The sequence below is a fragment of the Notolepis coatsorum genome (genome assembly GCF_963971535.1).
Source record: "Notolepis coatsorum genome assembly, chromosome: 16".
In the NCBI taxonomy this organism is placed as follows: Eukaryota; Metazoa; Chordata; class Actinopteri; order Aulopiformes; family Paralepididae; genus Notolepis; species Notolepis coatsorum.
In genome coordinates, this window is record NC_140180.1 from 58,284,246 (window position 1) to 58,306,273 (window position 22,028).

The following is a 22,028-nucleotide window of genomic DNA, read 5'->3' on the forward strand; positions in this document are numbered from 1 at the left end:
TTAGTATTAATTATTATTACAAAAAACCCTGTAAATGAGTGGCGGCTGGGTGGCACAGTGGACATTGCGCTCGTCACCAACGCATGAGACACCGGTATCGAATCCGGCTGTCGGCGTTGCCTCCGGCTTGGGCCGGCCGTCATACAAACTCAATTGGCAGAGTTAGCGGGTGGGAAGTCGATGGGTGGTAATCTGGACTTTGTAAACAGCGACTCCTTCAGGTCGGTTGGGGTGCCTGCACAGCAGAGACAGGAAAATGGCGGGGGCAGTGTGAGCCTCCTACACGTTACTCCTCGCCAAATGAGTCCGTGCTGGCAGGTGAAAAGATGCGACTGGCTGGCTACACATGTATCGGAGGGGACATGCGATGGGCTTCTATCCTCCCTACAACCGGCCAGTGGGGGGCACATGCGAGCAACGATCAAGACAGGGGAGGGGAGAATTGGCACGGCTAAATTGGGATGGGAGAAAAATAGGAGAAAAAAGTGGATACAAAATATAACTGTAAATAATCTTATTAATTTGCTTAGATTTTTAGTATACTTGATCTCAAGAAGGTGCCGAATGAGCTCAGCATGGTGTTATTCACCGTCAAAGATGACAAATAATATTTATATTCTCCTTTGGTTCATTACAATTTACTCAAGCATAGTAACAGACACAGTATTTCTGACATGCAAATGGATCTTGTAGAAGTGGAGCAATCTTCCATTTACTTTGGTATGTACTTTTAGGCAAATTTTCTGAAAATATGGCTAGGGCTCAAGAGGTTAAACTGACACTGCAATTTAAAACTTTAAAGTCTAAAACTATCAGATATTATTACAATCATTTTAGCTTCAATAGGAATTTTACATTAGTTGGGACCCCGTTTTCACATTGGGAGACCCCACCTGACCTCTTCCCCCTGAAAAGAGGAGTAAGCTGTGGCGGCTCTTTAGTAACTGAAATTAACTTAACACATTGACCGCCAGCACCATGGGGCGCTGATACCCCATTCATCGCCAGGTCTGTGACATTTGCGAGTGCTTAAAATATATCTTATATTATATCTATGTGTCTAATAATGCCGTCGGGTCTCAGTGAGTTGATTCTAGTCAACATGCCAGAGACATTGTTTTTTTCATCGGTACATTTCTGTTTTATACCGTTTTGAATAGAGTATGGTTTGGGTGTTTTTCAGTAATTCCAGGAAAAAGGCGAGAAAACGCGTTTACTGTAATCCAGTCATCACGTTGTAATTTTTCATCTGATTATCTAATCATCCTGAAATCAAGGCTAGATCATCATTAGTATGTCTCCTCGTCAATACATGAAATGACCGTCGTAGCGGGGCACCCCCCCCCCCCCCCCACCGCAGCCAACTGTAAACAGCCATACACTGTGCACATATAGCTGTGATCGCGGTAGAAATAAATGTCAGATCAACTATCAAATTTATATATAATCTTCTTACCTTGTATCTGATGTAATGCAAAAGAGATAATGCAAATATCTAATCGCAATTCCAAATAATGCTCGTGGAGGTCCGCACCACACTACCGACCGGTTCACAATGACGGGCGGGCGGAGTTACTGCTCGATGCCACCGTTGTATAGAACTGGTTCGCCCGAGTATTTAAACCCCGCCCGCCCGGCTCAGATCGCCTCCTAAAACACACCAACCCATTTTCAATGAGATGCAATAGCTCCGCCTGGCAGGCTCTGAAGAGGATACCAGAGGCTGCAGCTATGAATTATGAATAGATATAGCGAATAAATGAAATAACGATCACAAATACGAGTTAACTCGTTTATGGCGCAGAATGTGTTAAGCATTGCTAGTCTTTTCCTGGTTTTTGATACAGCCTTGTTTACTTTTAAAATATTCTTAACTCATTCAGCGGCAATCACGAGTATTATAGTCGGGTTAACTCGCCATCGCTTGAGCGCCAATCACGAGTATAGTCGGGGTTTGGTCGTTATTTCTTTTATTAGCGATATCCATTCATTTTCATCCATCCAGCCTGATGTTATCTGTGCTGAAGGGTCTGCAATTAGGTAAAATTAGACCTAAAATAATCCCCCTTTAAGTTCACCAACCTGTTTAATATGTGGGAGTTAAGTTATTATTTACCACATAATGTTACACTGTCTGCCTATTGATGGCATCTCAGGTTATATGACGGTGCTGCCATCTAGTGGGCCAGAGGTGGTAGTGTTCCCTCGTATGTGCGTCACTTCCTCTATGAGCTTGTTGACGTAGAACTTGGCCGGACATGTTAGAGAAACGTACACCCAGCGTTGCTCTCGTTAACGTTATAGTTTGACGGTGACCAAGTATGTAAAGTGGCTTACCAAGCGGACATTATACCACCAAGAGAGAGTGAGTTTTAGTACCCAGCTAATTCGATGTTTAGTAAACGTCTGGGATTAGCACATTACAGCGGACTATAGTATTCCCCATCTATCGTTACCAGTTAGCCGAAGCTAGCTAGCTCGGCGCTAATACCTAAAGTAGCTTCGGCTCATGCTTCGATAGCTGCTCTATACTGGACATATCAGTCGATATATAACACAGACCAGAGAACATTTAGATAGGGTCTGTGTCGAAGGGACGCTGTAAAAGGACACAACTAGTCCTAAGTAGTAGCCATAGCAGTAGCCTGTGGTACAGAGGGGACCAGCGTGTCTGCAGCAGCTGTCGGCGTGCGCCGTGCGCGTGCAGCACCACGGAGCGGAGCGAGACACTCGGATCCACCACAGCGGAGCATCTGGTCTGCAGGAGCAGACTGGTGGCGCCTATCGGACCGGGCAGCGTCTTCCCGCCCTCATCACCACGCAGCGGTCTACTACTCCTCGTCACAGAACCCATCCGGGTCCTTTTCTCACCCCCAGGATTATTAACTCTCTCCATCTCTCTCATCCTGCAGAGGGAATTGTTCCTCTGACACAGTGGTAACCGCGGCAACGTTTGGCCAGAACACTTTAATAGAACTATTTGGGCGCCCATCTAAATTTAGTAATAGTATTTAATTAGGCATTGTGTAACGTGATAACAATATTTTGTATGTATCTTTTTTCCCCTTTTTTGCTTATATAAAGGCATTATGATTCAAACAGTTTCCTCGCTCTTTCTAGTTTAGGTGACTCCATTTTAAGTTATTCACTCAGTTGTGTATTTGGTACAATTAGTTTAAGAGTTAAGGCATCCTACCACACCCCCTAAGGCAGTGGTTCTCAAACTTTTTACACCAAGTACCACCTGAGAACGTAGCTGGCTCTCCAAGTACCACCATATGACCGGCGTTAAAATACAGTCTATTAGCTATGCACAGTTCACGCAGGAGGCAAATGTATTCCTAATACCATTATTTATTGTTAACTTTTGTCAGACACAATGTACAAAGGGATAGCACTAGAACTAGCAAATGCTTCCACACAACTCATACAATGCAAGGGGCATTGAGAACATAATAACTAACATTCTCACATAGCAAGTGAGAAAATTAAGAACAACTGTATTTCAGCAAATGTACTTAATTCTCTCTATCTTTCTCTCTCTCTCTCTCTCTCTCACAGCAAGCAATTGTCCGTCATTCTCTCTCACACTCACACACACACACACACACACACACACAATTATTTTGTTACAAAAACTTAATTTCCTGCATTCTGGTGCAGGAATTTTTGAATTTTTACCCTTTAAATGCCAGTGTTTGTGATGGGCATCACAAATTATTGTAAAAAATAAAAGAAAACCCATATTCAATACATTTTTGAATGTTTACCCTTTAAATGCCAGTTTGTGTGATGGCATCACAAATTATTGTTAAAAAAAACACAAAAAGTAAAATATTTACAATATATCAAATGCAAAGTACATTTTTCTGGGGGGGATTATTACAGGCTAGGCATGTGTCAATGATTAGCAGCAACACATATTTTGATGGATTTTTTGTAATGTCAGATTTAACACCAACTCTTTTCAGAAAAGTGGGAGTATTTCATTTTTTATCTGACATTACAAGAAATCAAAAATAAATGGTTATGATCAGGGCTGAAGTTGAATTAAAGATTTATGACTGTTTAGACTGCATTACTCTCTGTCACAGTGATCTCCTGGTTGTTCCCCACTTAGATTATCTAACTATCTCGCTGCCACAACCAGAAACACTGGCCTGGCCTGCTTCTAAGTTCAGTGGCCTGACTGCAAAAAAAAAAAAAAAAAATTGTTTAGCTTTTTTGGAAATGTTTTCAAGTACCACCAGCAGTACCACCAAGTACCACTAGTGGTACGCGTACCACAGTTTGAGAACCACTGCCCTAAGGTGATAATTATATACAGTCCTCTAAGCTCCCGCACATTATCGTTGGGAATGGGTCTGAGCTAGCAAAAGGGCAAATACCACCCCTACGCCTTCCGGCTGGTATTGCACTCCACTGGGAATGGTATAGTTTTTTTCTGGGACGATCCAAGCCGTGCGGGCGTGGTTTAAATAATCAGGCCATGTAACCTGATTTCAACTATAGATCTGCTAGGCTTGATTTCAGGAAGATTCGATAATCAGCCAAAAAATGACGACGTGTTTTGTGTATTCCACTAAAGGGCTATTATCGCATCTTTCTCTGGAATTACTAGAAATCACCAAAACTACTCGTATTCAAAACGGTATAAAACGGAAATGTACAGATGAAAAAACAATCCATTTTGTACATGTTGACTGCAAGCAACTCACTGATAATCGACGAGTGTATTAGACCCATAGCCATAATTTAAGATATATATATATTTTTTTTTATCCACTTTTTCTCCCATTTTCTATATTTTCTCCCATCCCAATTTCGTATCATCCAATTCAACCCTCCCCTGTCACGAACGCTGTTTCTTGCCTCCCACAAGCCGGCTGCAATGTGGACTAAGTCATACATAGCACAAGTCCCCTCCGGTACTTGAGGTAACAGCAGTCGCATCTTTTCACCTGCGCAGCTCGATCTCTCAGTGGCGAGGAGTAACGCGTGGGAGGCTCACGCTGCCCCCGACACTTCCTGATTCTACTGCGCAGGCGCACCAACCGACCTGTAGGAGTCGCTGTCCACAACGCCCGATCCCCACCCATCAGTTTCCCACCCCCTAATACGGCCAATGTGTATTAGTATGAACGACCAGCTAAACTGAAAGCAATGTGGAGCGCTGGGCTCGAACAGGCAAGCCCAGCGTCTCAGTCATTCGTGGCGAGCGCCTTGCCCACTACGCCACGTAGCCGCCCTAATTTAAGATATATTTTAAGCACTCACAAATCTCCCAGTCCTCCCATTGATTAAAGCGGTGGCGCTCTAGCGCCCTCTCGCGCACTTAAGTGGTGGCGTCCAATGATTTAATGTACATGCATCCTGCATAATCAGTTTTCAAACTGCGATGTAGAGTAATAAACTCAAGGTTGTGAAAGCCGGGGTTAGGAGTTCCACTGGGGCCACCCAGTCATGATACTGTAAGGCATTTTGGATGAAAGCACCCACCAAATGGCATATATGATTTCACTTTGGGCTACAGTAACATCAAGTGCTTCATCAATGAAACACGCTCAAGATGGATGGTAGACAAAACAGACACAAAAGAGTATATTATCACTCACCTCCTAGGTTGAGCTCAGTGAGCGTGTTGCGGGTGGAGGAGCCCACAGCGGTGAGCAGGTTGACGGAGTTGTCAGTCAGGCTGCTGCAGTGGGACAGGTCCAGCCGTGTCAGCTGGGGCATGTGGCGAATCACCAGGCGCAGGGTGGAGTCACTGATGTCTAGGCCCGCCAGCCGGAAGCAATGCATAGTCCGTAGCTGGCTGCGGTTGTCACAGCCTGGAGGGAGATTCATTAAAAAAATATTTCCACCGATTTTGAGGCTATTTTTTCCCTCTTTATTTCTTTAGCTAATTATGAATAATGAATGGATGAATTAAGGCGAGACAGTACCCCCTAATAGGCAAAGAAATATTTGAATAGATATCACTATGAAACTGTCATAAAAATGTTAAAAAAAAATGTGCATGCATCGCCAAGACTCGCATCACCAACATGGATAATACCAGATTCAAAAACTTGGTTTCATTTTGTTGATACATTCAAAACGAAACTTTTTTTAGAGGGGATTGTGGCTATGTCCTCTTCTCAGCCCATACATCAGGAAATACCGTCTACTGTCATAGAAAAAGAAAATTCGCCTAGTTTTGGTATAAAATTTAATATAAACCCGGCTATGAATGATATATCAACAAACCCCTCTGAAATAAGCATAATATGGATGGGAAGAAATGTGGAAAGTTTGGTGTGTGTAGGTACTAGGGAAATAGAGTTCCGTGTCTTTGTGTGTATATAAAATGCATAAAAACTAGGGATGTCAGATATTATCGGCCGATATTGGCATTAAAATGTAATATTGGAAAATATCGGTGTCGGTTTTCAAAAAAAAATATATATTTTTAATATTTATTTAACCTTTATTTACCCAGGCAAGCAAGTAAGAACAAATTCTTATTTTATTTATTTTGAAAAGTATGCATAATGTTGTGTTTTTGGGGGGGGGAACCCCGCATATATCGGTATCGGTTGATATCGGTATCAGAAATTAAGAGTTGGACAATATCGGTAAAAAAGCCAACATCGAACATCCCTAATAAAAACGAGTTTTTCAGAAAACAACCTCAAAGTTCTGTATTGTAATTGTGAGCTATGGACAGAATCAGACAAAATGAAGTAAAATAAACAACTAATTGTCCGTTTTCGATATTAGCTATATGCATTAATTTTTCATCCATCCAGCCTGACGTTATCATTGGGAATGGGTCTGAGCTCGCAAAGGGCAAATACCGCCGCCTAACGTCTCCCGGATGGTATTGCACATCATTGGAATCCCTCTGGCTGGGGCTGTGCATCGATCTAAGAAGTCCGGTCCAGGTTTTACTTCTCGGGCATGCAGTATCGTTATAACAGATGGACTGGGGACACTCGGAGCAGCGTGGATTATGTGTTTTGGACATATAACGTTGGATCAATAAACGTGATCAATATTTGGAATGGCAATCAGGAATTGGATTAATCTTTTTGCACTACATCAGATGTGAGGTAAGGACTTTGTTATGAATCTTGGGTTAATCCGTTTCTTTCATCGCCATCGGAGCGCGCGTGTGTGAGGTTCGCGCCGACCAAAGTACGGAGAAGCGATTTCAGACCCCGCTTCTGTTCGCGCATGATGACACATAATATCGATAATCTAGCGTTTATTTGAAAACGATTCATAAATCAAGCAACAAATGGCACGATTTCTAATGAAATACATTGAAGCTCGATTTGCTGGAGTTTATTGAGATTAGACAGAACGCTCTAGAAATATATTCATAACGGTATAAAACGGAAATGTATGAAATGTTTCGTGCATGTTGACTGGAAGCAACTCACTGACGATCAACGTGTTATTTAGATCTATTGCTATTAGGGATGCACCGAATGGGAAATTCTTGGCCGAAACAGATAACGAAAATAGGAAACAGTTGGCAGAAAACCGAATGGCCGAAAATGATTAATATAAATTAGAGCTGGGCCGTTAACGCCGGACTGTTATCGCGCGATAACACAATTGACACCGTTAATCTATTCTCAGTTGGGTCTCCTCTCCTCTCTCGGTCTGCACGAGAAGCGAGCCGCAGCGAGCTACACACTCACTCACTCACACATACACATACGGGTACTTCATAAGGGCGGGGTCTGTACTTGGCTCCGTGCTGCTGAAGCGCGGAGGACACAGACCGAGCTCTGCGCTCATCATGGCCGAGAGAACTAAACGAAAGTCTGGGTACACTTTACGAAAGTCGATGCCGACAACGCACGTTGCCACAAGTGCAATAAAACATTTGCAAGTATGGGTGGCAATACAAGCAATTTGTCAAAACATCTGTTGTCAAAACATAACATTAGTCTGCAGAAATGCGCCGTTTTCGACTGCTTTGCTCGCAGTGTTCCATCTCCATCGACGTCCACTGCAGGTAAGCCAAGATAATACGGAGTTAGCTAGGCTAATAACGAATTATTACGAATAGGCTAATAAATAAAATATAATTGCTTAGCTAATTGTTTAGCTACAAATATATTTGAAAGATGACAACTTTTTATAGATAGTTATTTGTCAGGCTGAAGCCACCATGTTGCAGCCCACGCCTCCTCCCTCTCCCTCCACCACCGGTCCCAGCCAAGCCAAGTCCCTTCACCCTAGCAGCTAGGAAGGATGACAGAGGATAGGGTGAAAAGAGCTGTGACCCAGTTTGTTGTCAAAGGCCTGCACCCTCTCTACAGTGGAGTCCAAGGGCTTTAGGTAACAACTACCGGTAATCATTCAGTGTATATAGTTTTTTTTATCTTACATTTGTTGTTTATTATAAAAAGTCTATAATTCAGACACATTTAAAACATTGTTGCTGCTGTTGCTGAAGAAATAATATTTATTTATTATATTTATTTAAAGTTATATAAAAGAACATTGCTGCTGCTGTTGCTGAAGAAATAATATTTATTTATAAAGTTATAAATAATAAAGCAATGTCAATAAAGTACCGAACCGTTAAGCAGTATCGATAAGAGTAGTAACTATGATAAAATCCTAACGATACCCATCCCTAGGTAGAACACACATATTTTGAATGCCTTCGGCAGACTTCAAATGAGCCATTTTAATCTAGATTAACTCCAGGATTGCAGATAGATTAATCTAGATTAAAAAATGTAATCTATGCCCACCTCTAATATAAATATATAATGTATTTTTATTTTTTTCAGCTACCTGATTATGGCAAAAGATATGATTATGGCAAAACTTAACTTAAATAATATTAATAATCACTATTATGGGCCCATAAATCATTTATTCAGCACTTTTGAATGCATACATTAATTCCAGCTGAAAGATTGTACAATTTAAACATTTTCTCTTTGCATACAACAAAATGTGCATTAAAGTCAAGTGCATTTTCTTTTCTCTGTAGGATAACTACAACAAAGTGCATTCAGAACATAGCCAAGGTGCTTTAAAACTGCATACAGATCTGCATAAAGACACACACAAGAGGGATAATAGCTTATAGCAGACTTAATGATGTTACTGTAGTGGCTACGGTCATAATTCATGGAATTATGGAAGGACTGTTGTATTTACTACATCTCCTGTGACTCTTAGCGGGGGATGACGAGTAAAATAGGACGAAAGCGTTGTTAGCTATCTTAACGCTAACGTTAGTTTAAAAGGTTTTAACCGCGACGGGCATATAGTAATGGCAAGGATATAAAGCCCGTTAAAGACGCATTTATGAGGGCGGTCAGGTGGCGTAGCAAAGATTGCGTTCGTCACCAACGCTGGAGACGCTGGGTTCGAATCCAGCTCCCGGCGTTGTCACCAGCTTGGCTGGCCGTTCACACTAATACAATTGGCAGTATTAGGGGGTGGGGAAAGCTGGCGGGTGGGTCCTGGGCGTTGTAGACAGCGACCCCTGCAGTTCGGTCGGGGCGCCTGCTCAGCGAGGGTAGGATCTGGAGAGAGGTAGTGCGGCCTCCCACACGTTACACTCTCCCAGTGAGAATTTGCACGGCCAGGCTGGCTGCTGGCTGGCTGCACATGCATCGGAGGAAAGCATGCAACAGTCTCCGGCCTCTCGGACCAACAGTAGGGGAAAGTGCGCAACAACCCGGAAGGGGGTTGGGAATTGGCATAACGACTCACAGTGGGATGGGAGAAAAATCGGAAAAAAGGAGGAAAAAATAAAACTAATTTATTGGATGCGTTGCTCAGAGTTTACATAGAAACAGCGCAACTCCCAAGAGGAGTTAGTTATCACAGGCTGTAGAACACAGGAAGAGCTCCCAAGCTGCTCACGTTATACGTTGCGCAAAGTCTGTAGCCGCGTTTTGATTACGTCTTCACAACAACACTTTAGGTTACGAACGTTACGTAACCCTGTTCTTTGACATTCTGTGATATATTTTTGGTGCTAAAACCCTTTCGGCCGAAAGCCGAAAATGCATTTTTAACCATTTTCGGCCGATAATTTTCGGTGGCCGAATATTCGGTGCATCCCTAATTGCTATTATATTTGATATATTTTAAGCACTCGCAAGTAAGTCCTATCCTACATTGGATAAAGCACTGGCGTTGAAGGGCCATCAGTGCCCGCTGCTGTTGGCCCCAAATGAGTTAAGGAAGCAAAGTGCTCTTATTGCTTGATCTCAGTGCAGCCTTTGACACTAATGATCACTCGATTCTTCTAGGTCGGCTTGAGAATCATGTCGGCATTCGGGGTCTCGCACTAGCTTGGTTTAAATCCTATTTAACTGATAGAACACACTGCGTGGTCTATAATGATTTAACATCTGAGACCCTCCCAGTGCAATGTGGTGTCCCACAAGGCTCTGTCCTGGGCCCTTTGCTATTTTCGATTTACATGCTACCCCTCGGCAATATCATATGCAAATTTGGCATAAACTTTCATTTTTACGCTGATGACACCCAATTATATATACCCATTAAGCCAAATGATTCCTCCCAACTACAAAACCTTGATGCCTGCTTGCTTGCCGTCAAAAAGTGGATGTCGCAAAACGTTCTACTCCTTAATGCAGATAAAACTGAGATGTTAATTGTTGGCCCCCCAAAACCACAGAGGCCTGTTTCAGGACAACCTCAGAGTACCGGTAATTTTTTTTTATTCCTCCCTCTCATTTAATGCACATATAAAAAATCACCAAAATTGCATTCTTCCATCTTCGTAATATCGCAAAAATTCGCCCCATTTTAACTCTGGCTGATGCTGAAACCCTGATTCATGCTTTTGTCTCATCACGTTTGGACTACTGTAATGCACTTTTTTCAGGCCTACCTAATTCAAGCATCAAAAATCTTCAACTTGTGCAAAATGCGGCTGCACGGATACTAACTAGAAAATTTTATCACATCACACCAGTTTTGTCCGCCCTACACTGGCTTCCTATTCAAGCCCGATCTGACTTTAAAGTGCTACTCCTCAACTACAAAATTTTAAATGGGCTTGCACCGCGCTATCTATCAGATTTCATCTCCCGATACTCGCCCGCTCGTGCTCACAAAATGCAGGGCTTCTATCGATTCCTAGGGTTAAAAAGAAATCCGCCGGCCACAGAGCCTTTGTCTACCGCGCTCCCTACCTGTGGAACAAATGACCTGCCGTCATCAGGGGCGCCTGCTCTGTCGAAGCTTTTAAATCCCTGCTTAATACTCATCTTTTCTCTCTCTCCTTCAACCTACCCTGATCTCACCTGGTCGGGGACTGACCTTTAGATTAATCTGTCTAGTTTTAGTTAGGATGTCTATTTTCTCTCATGTCTGCTTTTTTGCAGCACCACAAACATGGGAACTCTCTAACTCCTCCCCCCCCCCCCTCCCTCCCCCATCTCTCTGAGTGCCTGTCTCCTAGTGCTGACTAAGGTGATGATGCCTCGGGGTCTTGGCCAAGATTGCAGTGACTGCTCTACATGCACCACCGAGGCCATGGATCAGCTACTTACCGTCGTCTGTCCGTGGTCTTGTCAACTGGCCTGTCAACGCGGTTTCATTGCTGGGTTAAGTACTTCTATTCTATTCACATAATATGCTTACTTCATATATCTACTCTATTCACATATATGCTTACCACTTGTATCTATTGCTATGTCCGCCCACTAAAATCACACAAGCTGTCTAACGCCTGTCCCGTCTCCCTGTGAGTTGCTGTCCTGGAGTGCTGACCGGAGTGTCGGACGTTCCGTGATGAAGGCCGGGAGGATGTGACCCTCTCTGCGCCGCCCCCTATCTCCCTGTCTCCGGCTGTCTCGGAGTTATGACCGGAGTGTTGCATGTCCCGTGATTAAGACAGGGAGGACGCAACCCTCTTTGCGCCACCTCTGTGCCTCAAATAGATTCGCTATCAGCTCTATCTTTAATCTTTCAAAATGTTCAGTTGCTATTGCATGCACTCGGTGTTTCACTACACACTTGAGTGCATGCTTACCAACTGTTAGTCTGCAACACTACTAGACATCTAAGAAGGGAGATCCCCCCTTGAATGGCCCTTCTAAGGTTTCTCTCCTCCACACTGCCTGTGGAGCATTTTTCCCTATTGTTAGGTTTTAGTGAGTTTTTCCTTACCTTATGTCTGGGAGTGCTTGCATTCTTTCATTTATTTTAAATTAGTTGGACCTTATGGTGTTCTTGTTCTGTTCTTGACTTATTGTTATGTTTCTTCTTGACTTGTTTAAAGAAGACGTGTACATGGGGACATTAACGTGTGTTGTCGGGCCTTACAAATACATTTGATTTGATTCAAAGCAAAATATAACAAAATCTCAATATCTTGGAAAAAATTGCAAAAAGGCGATTTTGGGGGTACTGTCTCGCCTTAATTCATGAGACAGAGAGGGGGGGGTTGGGGTTAAAGATAAGGGAGGGAACGGTTAAAGGGAGGTAGGGGTAGGAAAAGAGAGGAAAGATAAGTGGGAGCAGAAGAGACGTGGGAAGAAGAGATGAGGGAAGGAAAGAGAGATGAGGGAAGAGTGGAGTAATGGAAGCAAAGACAGAAATGAGGGGGACCGGGGAAATTAGGAAAGAATGGGAGGGAGAGAGTGGAAGGAGATAGGCTGAAGAGACAGAGCGAGAGAGGCTGAAGAGTGACAGAAGCTGAAGGAAGAGGCGAAAGAGATTGAAAGGCCGAAGGGAGAGATAGAAGCTGAAAAGAGAGAGGCCGAAGAGAGAGCAAGAGAAGCTGGAGAGAGCAAGATAGGCGAGAGGCCAAAGAGAGAGCAAGAGAGGCCAAAGAGAGAGCAAGAGAGGCGAGAGAGGCTGAAGAGAGCAAGAGAGGAGAGAGGCTGAAGAGAGAGCAAGAGAGGCGAGAGAGGCCGAAGAGAGAGCGAGGCAGGCCGAAGAGAGAGCAAGACGCTGAAAAGAGAGAGGCCGAAGAGAGAGCAAGAGAGGCGAGAGAGGCTGGAGAGAGCAAGAGAGGCGAGAGAGCAAGAGAGGCCAAAGAGAGAGCAAGAGAGGCGAGAGAGGCCAAAGAGAGAGCGAGAGAGGCTGAAGAGAGAGCAAGAGGCGAGAGAGGCTGAAGAGAGAGCAAGAGGCGCGAGAGGCTGAAGAGAGAGCGCGAGAGGCTGAAGAGAGAGCAAGAGAGGCGAGAGGCTGAAGAGAGAGCAAGAGAGGCGAGAGGCTGAAGAGAGAGCAAGAGAGGCGAGAGGCTGAAGAGAGAGCAGGAGAGGCACATTGATATAATCCCCCATTGCTAGGAAACAATGCTAAACACTGGAAAAGGCCATTTATAAGACACAGGACCTTTAAACAAAGTGAACCGTTGCTTCACGCTGAAGTAGGCTCACCTGGAGGTGTGATCAGGTCCCTGATCTGAGCATCTTTGACTCCATCAGCCCACCGTAGGTCCAGGGACCGGATCAGAGGGCAACTGGGAGAACTGAGAGATGAGATGGAGGACCAGGAACATCCCGACAACATCAGATCCTTCAGCCCTGGAAGACAAATACAGATTCAGTTGTTTTAGTAGGTAGATACACAAGTTAATTCTAGGGCAGACAAATGCTCAGACATTTTTAATGTGTTTTTGCACGATAGGTGATGCTTAACACATTCAGTGCCAGCTATTAGACGGGACCCGCTGTAGCAATGCCAATGCTTTAAAAGATAGGAGTGCGTCACCTTGTTTGTAGAGCTAAATCTATATTCTATATTATAGCTATGGATACAATACTATGGTAATTTGACAGTGACTTTCTTCTGGTCAAGATGCAAAAAAGAGATAATTTATCCATGCATATTCGCGTTATCCCATGGTGAATATAAGTATAATTTCAGAGTGGTCTGGGGTAATTCCCGAAAGGCTAAGTAATAGCCTTATAGGTAAATTCTATTATAAGCGTTGGTGTTTCTTGCCTGGACACGGTACTATTCCCAAATGAAATCTATATAGTAGTATGTTTCATCATGAATGCATGAAACACAGTTTCAACGCACTACCCCCGCATCATATTGTAGTCTAGTCTGTCTTCAAACTTCCACTCTCGAAACTTTTTTATATTTGAATATCAACATTATCTGTCCATCCACAGTAATCCTCAGTTTACTATAATATACTCTTGTCCTGAGTCCTGACTAGTGACTTCATCGTCTTTCCAAACGCACGCACACACAGAGAAAGGGAGAGTGCCCCCCCCCCCCATTTCACCAGTCCACACTGTCTGCTGTTCTCTATGGCTCTGCCTCTGATCAGGATTAGCTTGTTAGCTTACGCTAACGTAACGTTAATTTCGGGCGATGTGGGCATAAAGGAATGGCGACGATGTAAAGCATGTTCGATGCATTTGACCCGTTCGGGTCGCAAAATAGGCGCACTGCTGTGTAGCCCTGCGCCACACAGACATAGCACGGACTGGGCGGATATGACTCGTCGAGTTGCCACAGGGTTTTTCAAAATAAGAGTATCGATACGAACCGAACGTTGCTAGCTGCCGGAGCCATAGATATTATGACTGGAGCTACGCTTGGGGCGGAAATGAGACCCGGCACAGGATTTTCAAAATAAGAGTATCGATATGAACTATCTTGTTACACGCCAGGTGGCGGGCAGACCTCTCATTGTTACTCGCCAAACCTTAAATCTGCCCACCATTAGCGGTTGGCGGGTACTTATTTTGTTCCCTGCTTACCTGTGATCGGGAGTATTCCAAAAATAATATTCCTATTGACCGTTGCACAGGCCAAGATATAAGGTTTCAAAGGGTGCTCGATACCGCCGTCTAGCTGGATGCGGCCGGTATCGCACTTTGGCAATCTCAGACTCATTCCCTATGGCAGGGCTATTCAACTGGCGGCCCGCGGGATGATTCTGACCGGCCCGCCAAAGATTACATGATGATAAAAAAAATAAAAAATAAATAAAAATAAAATATTTTATTTTAATTATTTTTTTCATGTCAACGTTAACACGCACAATTGAGCCAAAAGTCACTCAATTAATGACAGATTTCATTGATAAATTGAGGGAAAACTTTGCAAGTCGATTTGATGAATTTGACATGTCCAGAGAATTGATGCATTTTGTGAGCAACCTATTTGCCAATGTAGCTGCTATTTCCACAAAAGGACAAGAGTTCCTTGCATCACTTCACATTGATGAAGGTCTCCTGCAACTTGAAATAATTGACATGCAAGCATCATCTGCTCTGAAGCAGGCACTTGAGAATGAATCCACCACAACATTTTGGATAAAGTGTATTCATGTCAAGACATTCCCCAAAATAAAAACGCTGGCAATATCTGTGCTAACAATGTTTGGCTCAACATACACCTGTGAATCCAGTTTCTCTCACATGAATGCCATTAAAACAAGCAACGTGCCTCCTTGACAAATGAGCATTTGCATCACTGTTTGCGGGTAGCCCTCACTTCCTATGAACCCTCTTTCTCTGCCATTGCCCAGTCAAAGAAGTGCAATCGCTCTCATTAGATGTGTGTATGTAGGCTAGGCCTGTCTGCCCCCCACCCCCCTGATGTTTGAGAGTTAAGAGTGGACAATAAGTGCTAATACGATGCTGTGATTTGCTGTTGTTGCACAGACATGAAGCACTTTTTCATAAGCTCAGCTGCACTATAATGTGTTTTTTTGTTCAAGTGTTGATGTTAGAATGTTCAGATGCACATCATGCACTTGTTTGTTTTTTATTTTATTTTTATATTGAAATGTTGAAGAGGAGATGTTGCAGTTGTTGCACAGTCATAAATGAAGCACTTTCTGCAGGAGATGTTGCACATAAATGAAGCACTTTTTTTGAAAAGTATACTACTTTTGCAATGTAGTTAAATAAAAGTTGTGAAAATGTGGTTGCGTGTTGTGTCAAGTGTACATATATTCATAGCACGGGGAGGCGCCGTGGCAGTCCGGCCCCTGGCCCCTTGGGTTTCTGACAATGTGGCCCCCTGAACAATTTAGTTGAATAGCCCTGCCCTATGGTAACACCAAGGTCCCTGGATGAATAATGAATACAAATATTGAAAAAACAACTTTACATTTTTTGGGACTCAACCGTTGGCGCCCAATAACGAGCACAGAAAGTGTTAATCGCAATTAAGGCAGAAACAGAGCTTAATGCATCTGCAGGGGCTGTGGTAATGAATAAATGAAAGAAATTAAATGTTTATGGAAAGCTTTTTATGTTTTTTTTGTGTGTATTGTTTTTATTGACCTATAGTCCATTCATGCTGAGTGAATCAGTTCCCCCAGCCACATTTGTGTATTCAAAATTTTTGGGGGAATTAACTGACATTTATCGAATCGAAGTCAAATGAAGAGATTTCATGATGCATTGAATCGTTGCCTGAATAATCATAATCGAATCGAATCTTTGTGAGGTTGCATCGTTACACCCCTAGTTTTGACAGAGGCTGGTGTGAGCTGGGTAGTGTAGTTTTATGACATTTCTATGTCCATCGAAAGCCCTTGGTCTCCTCTTTCTTACGACTACAAACATGAATGACTGCATCATTTCCTCGTGTCTAATTCATCAGGTTTCCAATGGGATGCGCAGATATATTTATACACATATTTGGCTAATAACACTTAAAATCATTGGTAAACAAACGTAGTACTGAAAAAATACACTCCGACTGCTGTTTTGATAGGGTTAAAGTCTGTACTCTTGGTAACATTTGAAAAAGAAACACAATATTAATTAATACAGACTGTATTGATCCATTTATGACGTGATATTAATTTCGGCCCAGTACTGTCGGGCTTAAGGGGTTAAGTGTTAATGGCATAGGTATGCATCTGTAGAGGCTGTGGTCCTAAATAAATGCATGACAAAATGGTTAGGGAAAATAATCAACGTTGAATAGTGATCCATTTAGTGAACAATTTATTTTCGGATCTAACAATAACTTTGTTGGCAGATGACTCCTTTGGACAATCGGTTAGCATTACTGCTAACTAACTTTAACCTAATTAGTAAGCATAGCGTAGCTTGACCTGTGTACTTCATATGTGTTGCTTTGCTGGGAAATCACTGCTGTACAACTTGGCTTAAAGGGGACATGCATTGCTATTCCTTTCACTATTTAGGCAGCTTTACACAATTCCTGTGAGTCTATGGAACACATCTGTAGAGTTTTTTTTAAATGCATTGTTTTATATTTTGAATCAATTACTCAAAAGCCAAATTTTTCGACTTCAAGATTCCAAGCTGTTTATGCTGGGCTCCGCCCATAAGCGCTTTGAGTAACAGTCTCCCACTGTCTGCGACTGGCAGAGAGAGAGACAGAGAGATTGAGGGGGATACTAATTAATTTCGCCAGGGGGGGGGCATAATCCCACGAGACAATGCATTGGTAACTTGTTTCAACTGACAATATATACCGCTGTGAATATTATTGCACGGATCGAATATGGGCGTGCGCGTGAGAGTCAAAGATATTTTGACAGTGATGTGCAGTGCTCCCAGGGAAAAGCCCCACACGAGCCTCGCACGGTCAGGTTGTGTGTAAAATGCGTGTGTGTTTCCCCGTGCGGTCAGGTTGTGTGTAAAATGCGTGTGTGTTTGTTTCCCCGCACGGTCAGGTTGTGTGTAAAATGTGTGTGTTTGTTTCCCAGACAGAAGCTCCTCTCCCTCTCTATCTCTATCTCTCTCCCTCTCTCGATCGTTCTGACTGTCAAAACCTGCTTGAGGAAGTGCAGGTATTTCCACTCGCTCTGCTGTCGCTACAACCATAGAGGGGGCTTTAGTTATGCAGATCAGTGCCTTGTTCACGTCAGCAAAACAGTCAAATCAGAATGACCTAATTCACTGGGAGAGGAGATTGTCTCAACTGAATTAGAGCAATCCGCCAATATGGTAATTAGAGACACAGACCCATTGATACTAACCCCCCATTGCTATAAAACAATGCTAAACACTGGAAAAGGCCATTTATAAGACACGGGAGATTTAATCAAAGAGTCCATTCGGAAAGTTTGTATAATGAAATAAGACGCTCATCCCGTCTGGTCACTCATTCTCCCGCTTTGCATGTCAGAGTGATCAGGAACATAAACACAAAAGCTGGCTGTCTAAGCTATGGAAGGAGGTCAGGGTCAAAAAGGGTAATACACAATAATTGTGTTAAAAGATTTTTAACATCAACATCAATATTTAATATCGACAGACATGTACAAGTCTATGTGTGTGCGAGTGTGTGTGTACCAGGCAGACGGCTGACGAGCCAGCTGAGCTGTTTCTTTGAGATGTTTGTCCAGGAGAGGTCGAGCGTGGCCGGCTGTCGTTTGACGATGCCCGTCAAGGCCTGTGGAGTGATGGAGCGCTTGATGCTAAGGTCGATGCGCGACCACAGCCGCTTGTCTAAGCACCTGAAGGAAAAACAATTCACCCATCTCAAACTCCACCCTCTTTTCTTGACCCTACGAATCACAATCGTTGCTTTCCCCCGGACAGCAACAGTAGTGATTAGAGGATCAAGAAAAGAAGGTGGAGCGCACATACAAGAAACATTTATCATACATTTATGATCAAAACATGCCTTCACCACACTCTAACACCCGTTCTCATATAATATATATATATGGATCCGAGTGTGCAGGCGCAACCCTCTTTCTTTTCCTTCAGGAGGATGGATAAAGAACTAATTATTATTGAGCACAGTAAAATCCAAGAACTAGGGATGCACCGATACCAATACGGTTACTGAATATTGAGCCAATACCAGACTAAAACAGGGTAAGGCTAAATATGAAAACCTGATTCAAGTGAGTTTCCAATAAAAAATACATGAGAAAAACTCAGCGTATGAACTGATCTGCTACCATATGATATGAACTGACTCTGAGTGCCACCCAGTCTTACCATTTGTACCAATTCTTGCAGACGGCCATGCAGACACAGAGATCTGCTCGACTCAGGTAATGGAAGACGGACACCCACACCTCCCTCTCGCAGCCCGGCTCGCTCCCTCCATTCTCTCTGTCCGCCTCGCCCCCTCCTTCCTGCAGGGCAGACAGAGGGATGCGGAGAGGGGGAATCCGAGAGGCGGAGGAAGAGGAGGAGGCACCGTTGTTCAGTCTGTCCGGCCGGCCCGGCCCTGCTCTTTTCGAGACCTCCGTCCTCTCCTGTCGAGGGCTGTGAGTGTATGCGTGTCCGCTACGGGTTTTCGGAGGGGTGCGTCTATCGTAGCGGACGGGGTGCTGTTCGGGGAGGGGGCTGTGGTTTTTGATCGGGGGGCGGAGGAGCGCCCTCGTCTGGCTGTGCCTGGTAGCAGGGGCGGTCCGGGTGGCGATGGCCGCCTCCAGCTTGGGGACGATTGCAGAGGGGTCTCGCTTGGCCCAGGGCGGTCTGTGGAGAGTCACTGTGAGATAGGGGCATTTCGTCAGACTGTCCCCCGTCAGCCCGTCCTGCTCCATCTCTTCCTCCTCTGCTCCGTTTTGGTTGGCCTCCTCACTGCCCTCCTCCTCCTCCTCCTCCTCCTCCTCCCCCTTGTCTTTGGCTGCTCTGCCTCCTCGCCTGTCCTGTGGCTGGTTCTCTTTATCCCCTCCCCTCACTCCATTCTCTCTCCTCTCATTTTCCTCCTCCTCCTCCTCCTCACTGCTACTGCTGCTGCTGCTGCTGCTGCTGCTGCTGCTGGAGCTGGTGCTGTTGTCCTCGCTGTCCTCCATCTCCCCGTGGCTCCTCCCGCTCCTCATCCCTCTCCCTGCCCCTCCTCCCCGGAGTCTCACCCCTCTCCCCCTGCCTCTGCGGGGCTCCCCTCTGGACTCCACCACGAGCTTGCGGGAGGGCTGCTGCTGCTGGTAGGGCACCCTCCCTCCCGAGGAGCGGCGATAAGTGGACCTGCTGCTCCAGGCGGCTCCCCGGCCTCTGCCCCGGGACAGTCTGCCGGTTGGAGAGCGCAGCCGGGATAGGCTACTGGAGCCCAGCAGCCTGGAGGAACGGTCAAGAGACGAATGTTTCTGTTGGGAGGAGAGAGCAGAGAGAAGGGAAAGAGAAGAGATAACTTGATTATGCCAGGGAATAGATTGATGTTAACAGCACTGCACGGCAATGGTTGGAAGAGAATGTACAAAGCTGAAAGCGTAGTAACAAGAAAAAGAGATCCTTAAAAAATAATAAATAACTGAAGTTATTTGGTTGGCCCGTTGAATGGGAGATTTATAATAAATAATAAGATATAATAAAATGTTTTAAAAAAGCCTACGATATCACCTCAATGCTAAGCATTGCAGCTAACGTGGATGCTAGAGCTAATGCTGTTCAGGCTAACGTTAGAGTTACAGTACAAGCAAGCAGGGTCGCCAACCCACACTAGACCAGGTGACACATCGAACGAAGTCACAAACACACTGGCTCGCTGGATTGCTGTGAACTGTAGACCACCAAAATACAGAAGCTGGAGACCCTCCTTGAACAATGCAGGTAAACAAAAACCCACCAACAACAAGAACTGTTTTATTAAAGGTCCACAATTGTTCACTATTTGGGCAATTTTACACAATTCCTGAGAGTCTATGGAACACATCTGTAAGTTTTTTTTCCCATAAAATTCATTGTATTTTTAATCAAGTACACCACTTTCTCCCCTTCCAAAGTACAAGCTGTTTTTGGCTGGGCTCCGCCCATACTCACAATGCGCTTTGATTGACAGTCACCCACGTGCACTGGCAGATACGCTAGGATGGAGAAACCTTTTCAAAGCGCACACACACCCGCTCCGTCTCTGGGTGTGTGTTGGTGTGTGTGTGTGTGTGTGTGTGTGTGTGTGCGCGTGCGTGCGTGCATGTATGTGACGTAAATTGGGCGAGTGTGTCTGAGAGGGAGAGACGGGAGGAGAGAAGCGCTTCCGTTCGGCGTGTGTGTGTGTGTGTCTGTGAGAGGGAGAAACGAGAGGAGAGAAGCCGGTAAAGCAAGTCTCATCTCAGCGCGGCTGAGTCTCCTGAACAACAGTGTGTAGCCCAAAAACTGCCACTGCCCTGGCCCATTGCTTGTGGAGCATGATATCATTAGTAAACGATTAGGAACACTGTCGAACACTTTTAAGGAAGTGCCGACAGTGGAAAAGCTGAAGGTGGCAACTCTGCTGTCGAAACCACTTCCGCATTATTTCCACTCGCTGCCTGCCCGTTTTGCTCATAATTTCCTCTAATCACAGTTGATTGTGGGCGGGCGGTGGCAGATTAGATTTCTTACACGTCACAGATCGAGTCAATTCAGAATGGCTTGTTTTAGTAGGGGGCGTTATTGTCTCAGCTGAACTGCAGAAACGGGACTTGGTACAGATTTAACATTTTGTCAGTGTTGGTACAACCCCACATTGCTTGAAAACAATGCAAAAGGCCTTTTTTACTATAGGGGACCTTTAATGGGATTTATTACAAGTTACTGTCCATTAAAGCTTTGTGAATTGACGGTGAATTAGTGAAATAGAAATTAAATAGCTTTTCCAAAATGAAATGTACTGCTGTTGCTACTGTTTTTATTTGCAATTTTCTTTAATCAAGTGTTAATTGGTACAGATATGCGACTGTCCCACGCTTTAAGGATTTAAAGTGTTTACTAAGAGGAGAGCGAGAAGGGGTGTGGACCAGCATTGAGGCACTGTTGCGAGAAGAATCCAACAGGGCCACTCCAGAACTCAGAGGAGCCAGCAACGAAGAAGAGCCCACTGCTGTTTGCTTCAGAGGGTGAAGAGGGGGCTAACAGAGATCAATCAAGAAGTTGTTTTCCCAATGGTCAACTGTTCTGGAATGTACCGGTACTTGAAAGTACTGCGTTTTACTTTTACCTTGAAAGTGCTCGAGTTTACAAAAGGTTCTTTGCGCTATATATATATATATATTATTCCTAAAATTGCTGCACTGATCTGTTGGTCTGTGTAGTAGCTAATAAACAAGATGTTGCTGCTTAAAACATATGTATATTGATTGATTCACTCGTATACCAAAATCCATTTGAATTGAAAAATATAGCTTT

At 44.2% G+C, this 22,028-nt stretch overlaps 1 protein-coding gene across 1 annotated transcript in view; it reads right to left on the reverse strand.

Annotated features, from left to right (window-relative positions):
- Nucleotides 1-22,028, reverse strand: part of kdm2ab (lysine (K)-specific demethylase 2Ab) — a gene marked incomplete at its 3' end in the record, with an annotated part of 126,481 nt that overhangs the window by 674 nt on the left and 103,779 nt on the right. Inside the window, exons 33-36 of the mRNA XM_084332032.1 lie at nt 18,915-20,011; nt 18,258-18,421; nt 13,389-13,535; nt 5,616-5,831 (exon numbers count right to left, since the gene is read on the reverse strand). Coding sequence (XP_084188158.1) covers nt 5,616-5,831; nt 13,389-13,535; nt 18,258-18,421; nt 18,915-20,011 — 1,624 coding nt within the window. The remainder of the gene's footprint in view (nt 1-5,615; nt 5,832-13,388; nt 13,536-18,257; nt 18,422-18,914; nt 20,012-22,028) is intronic.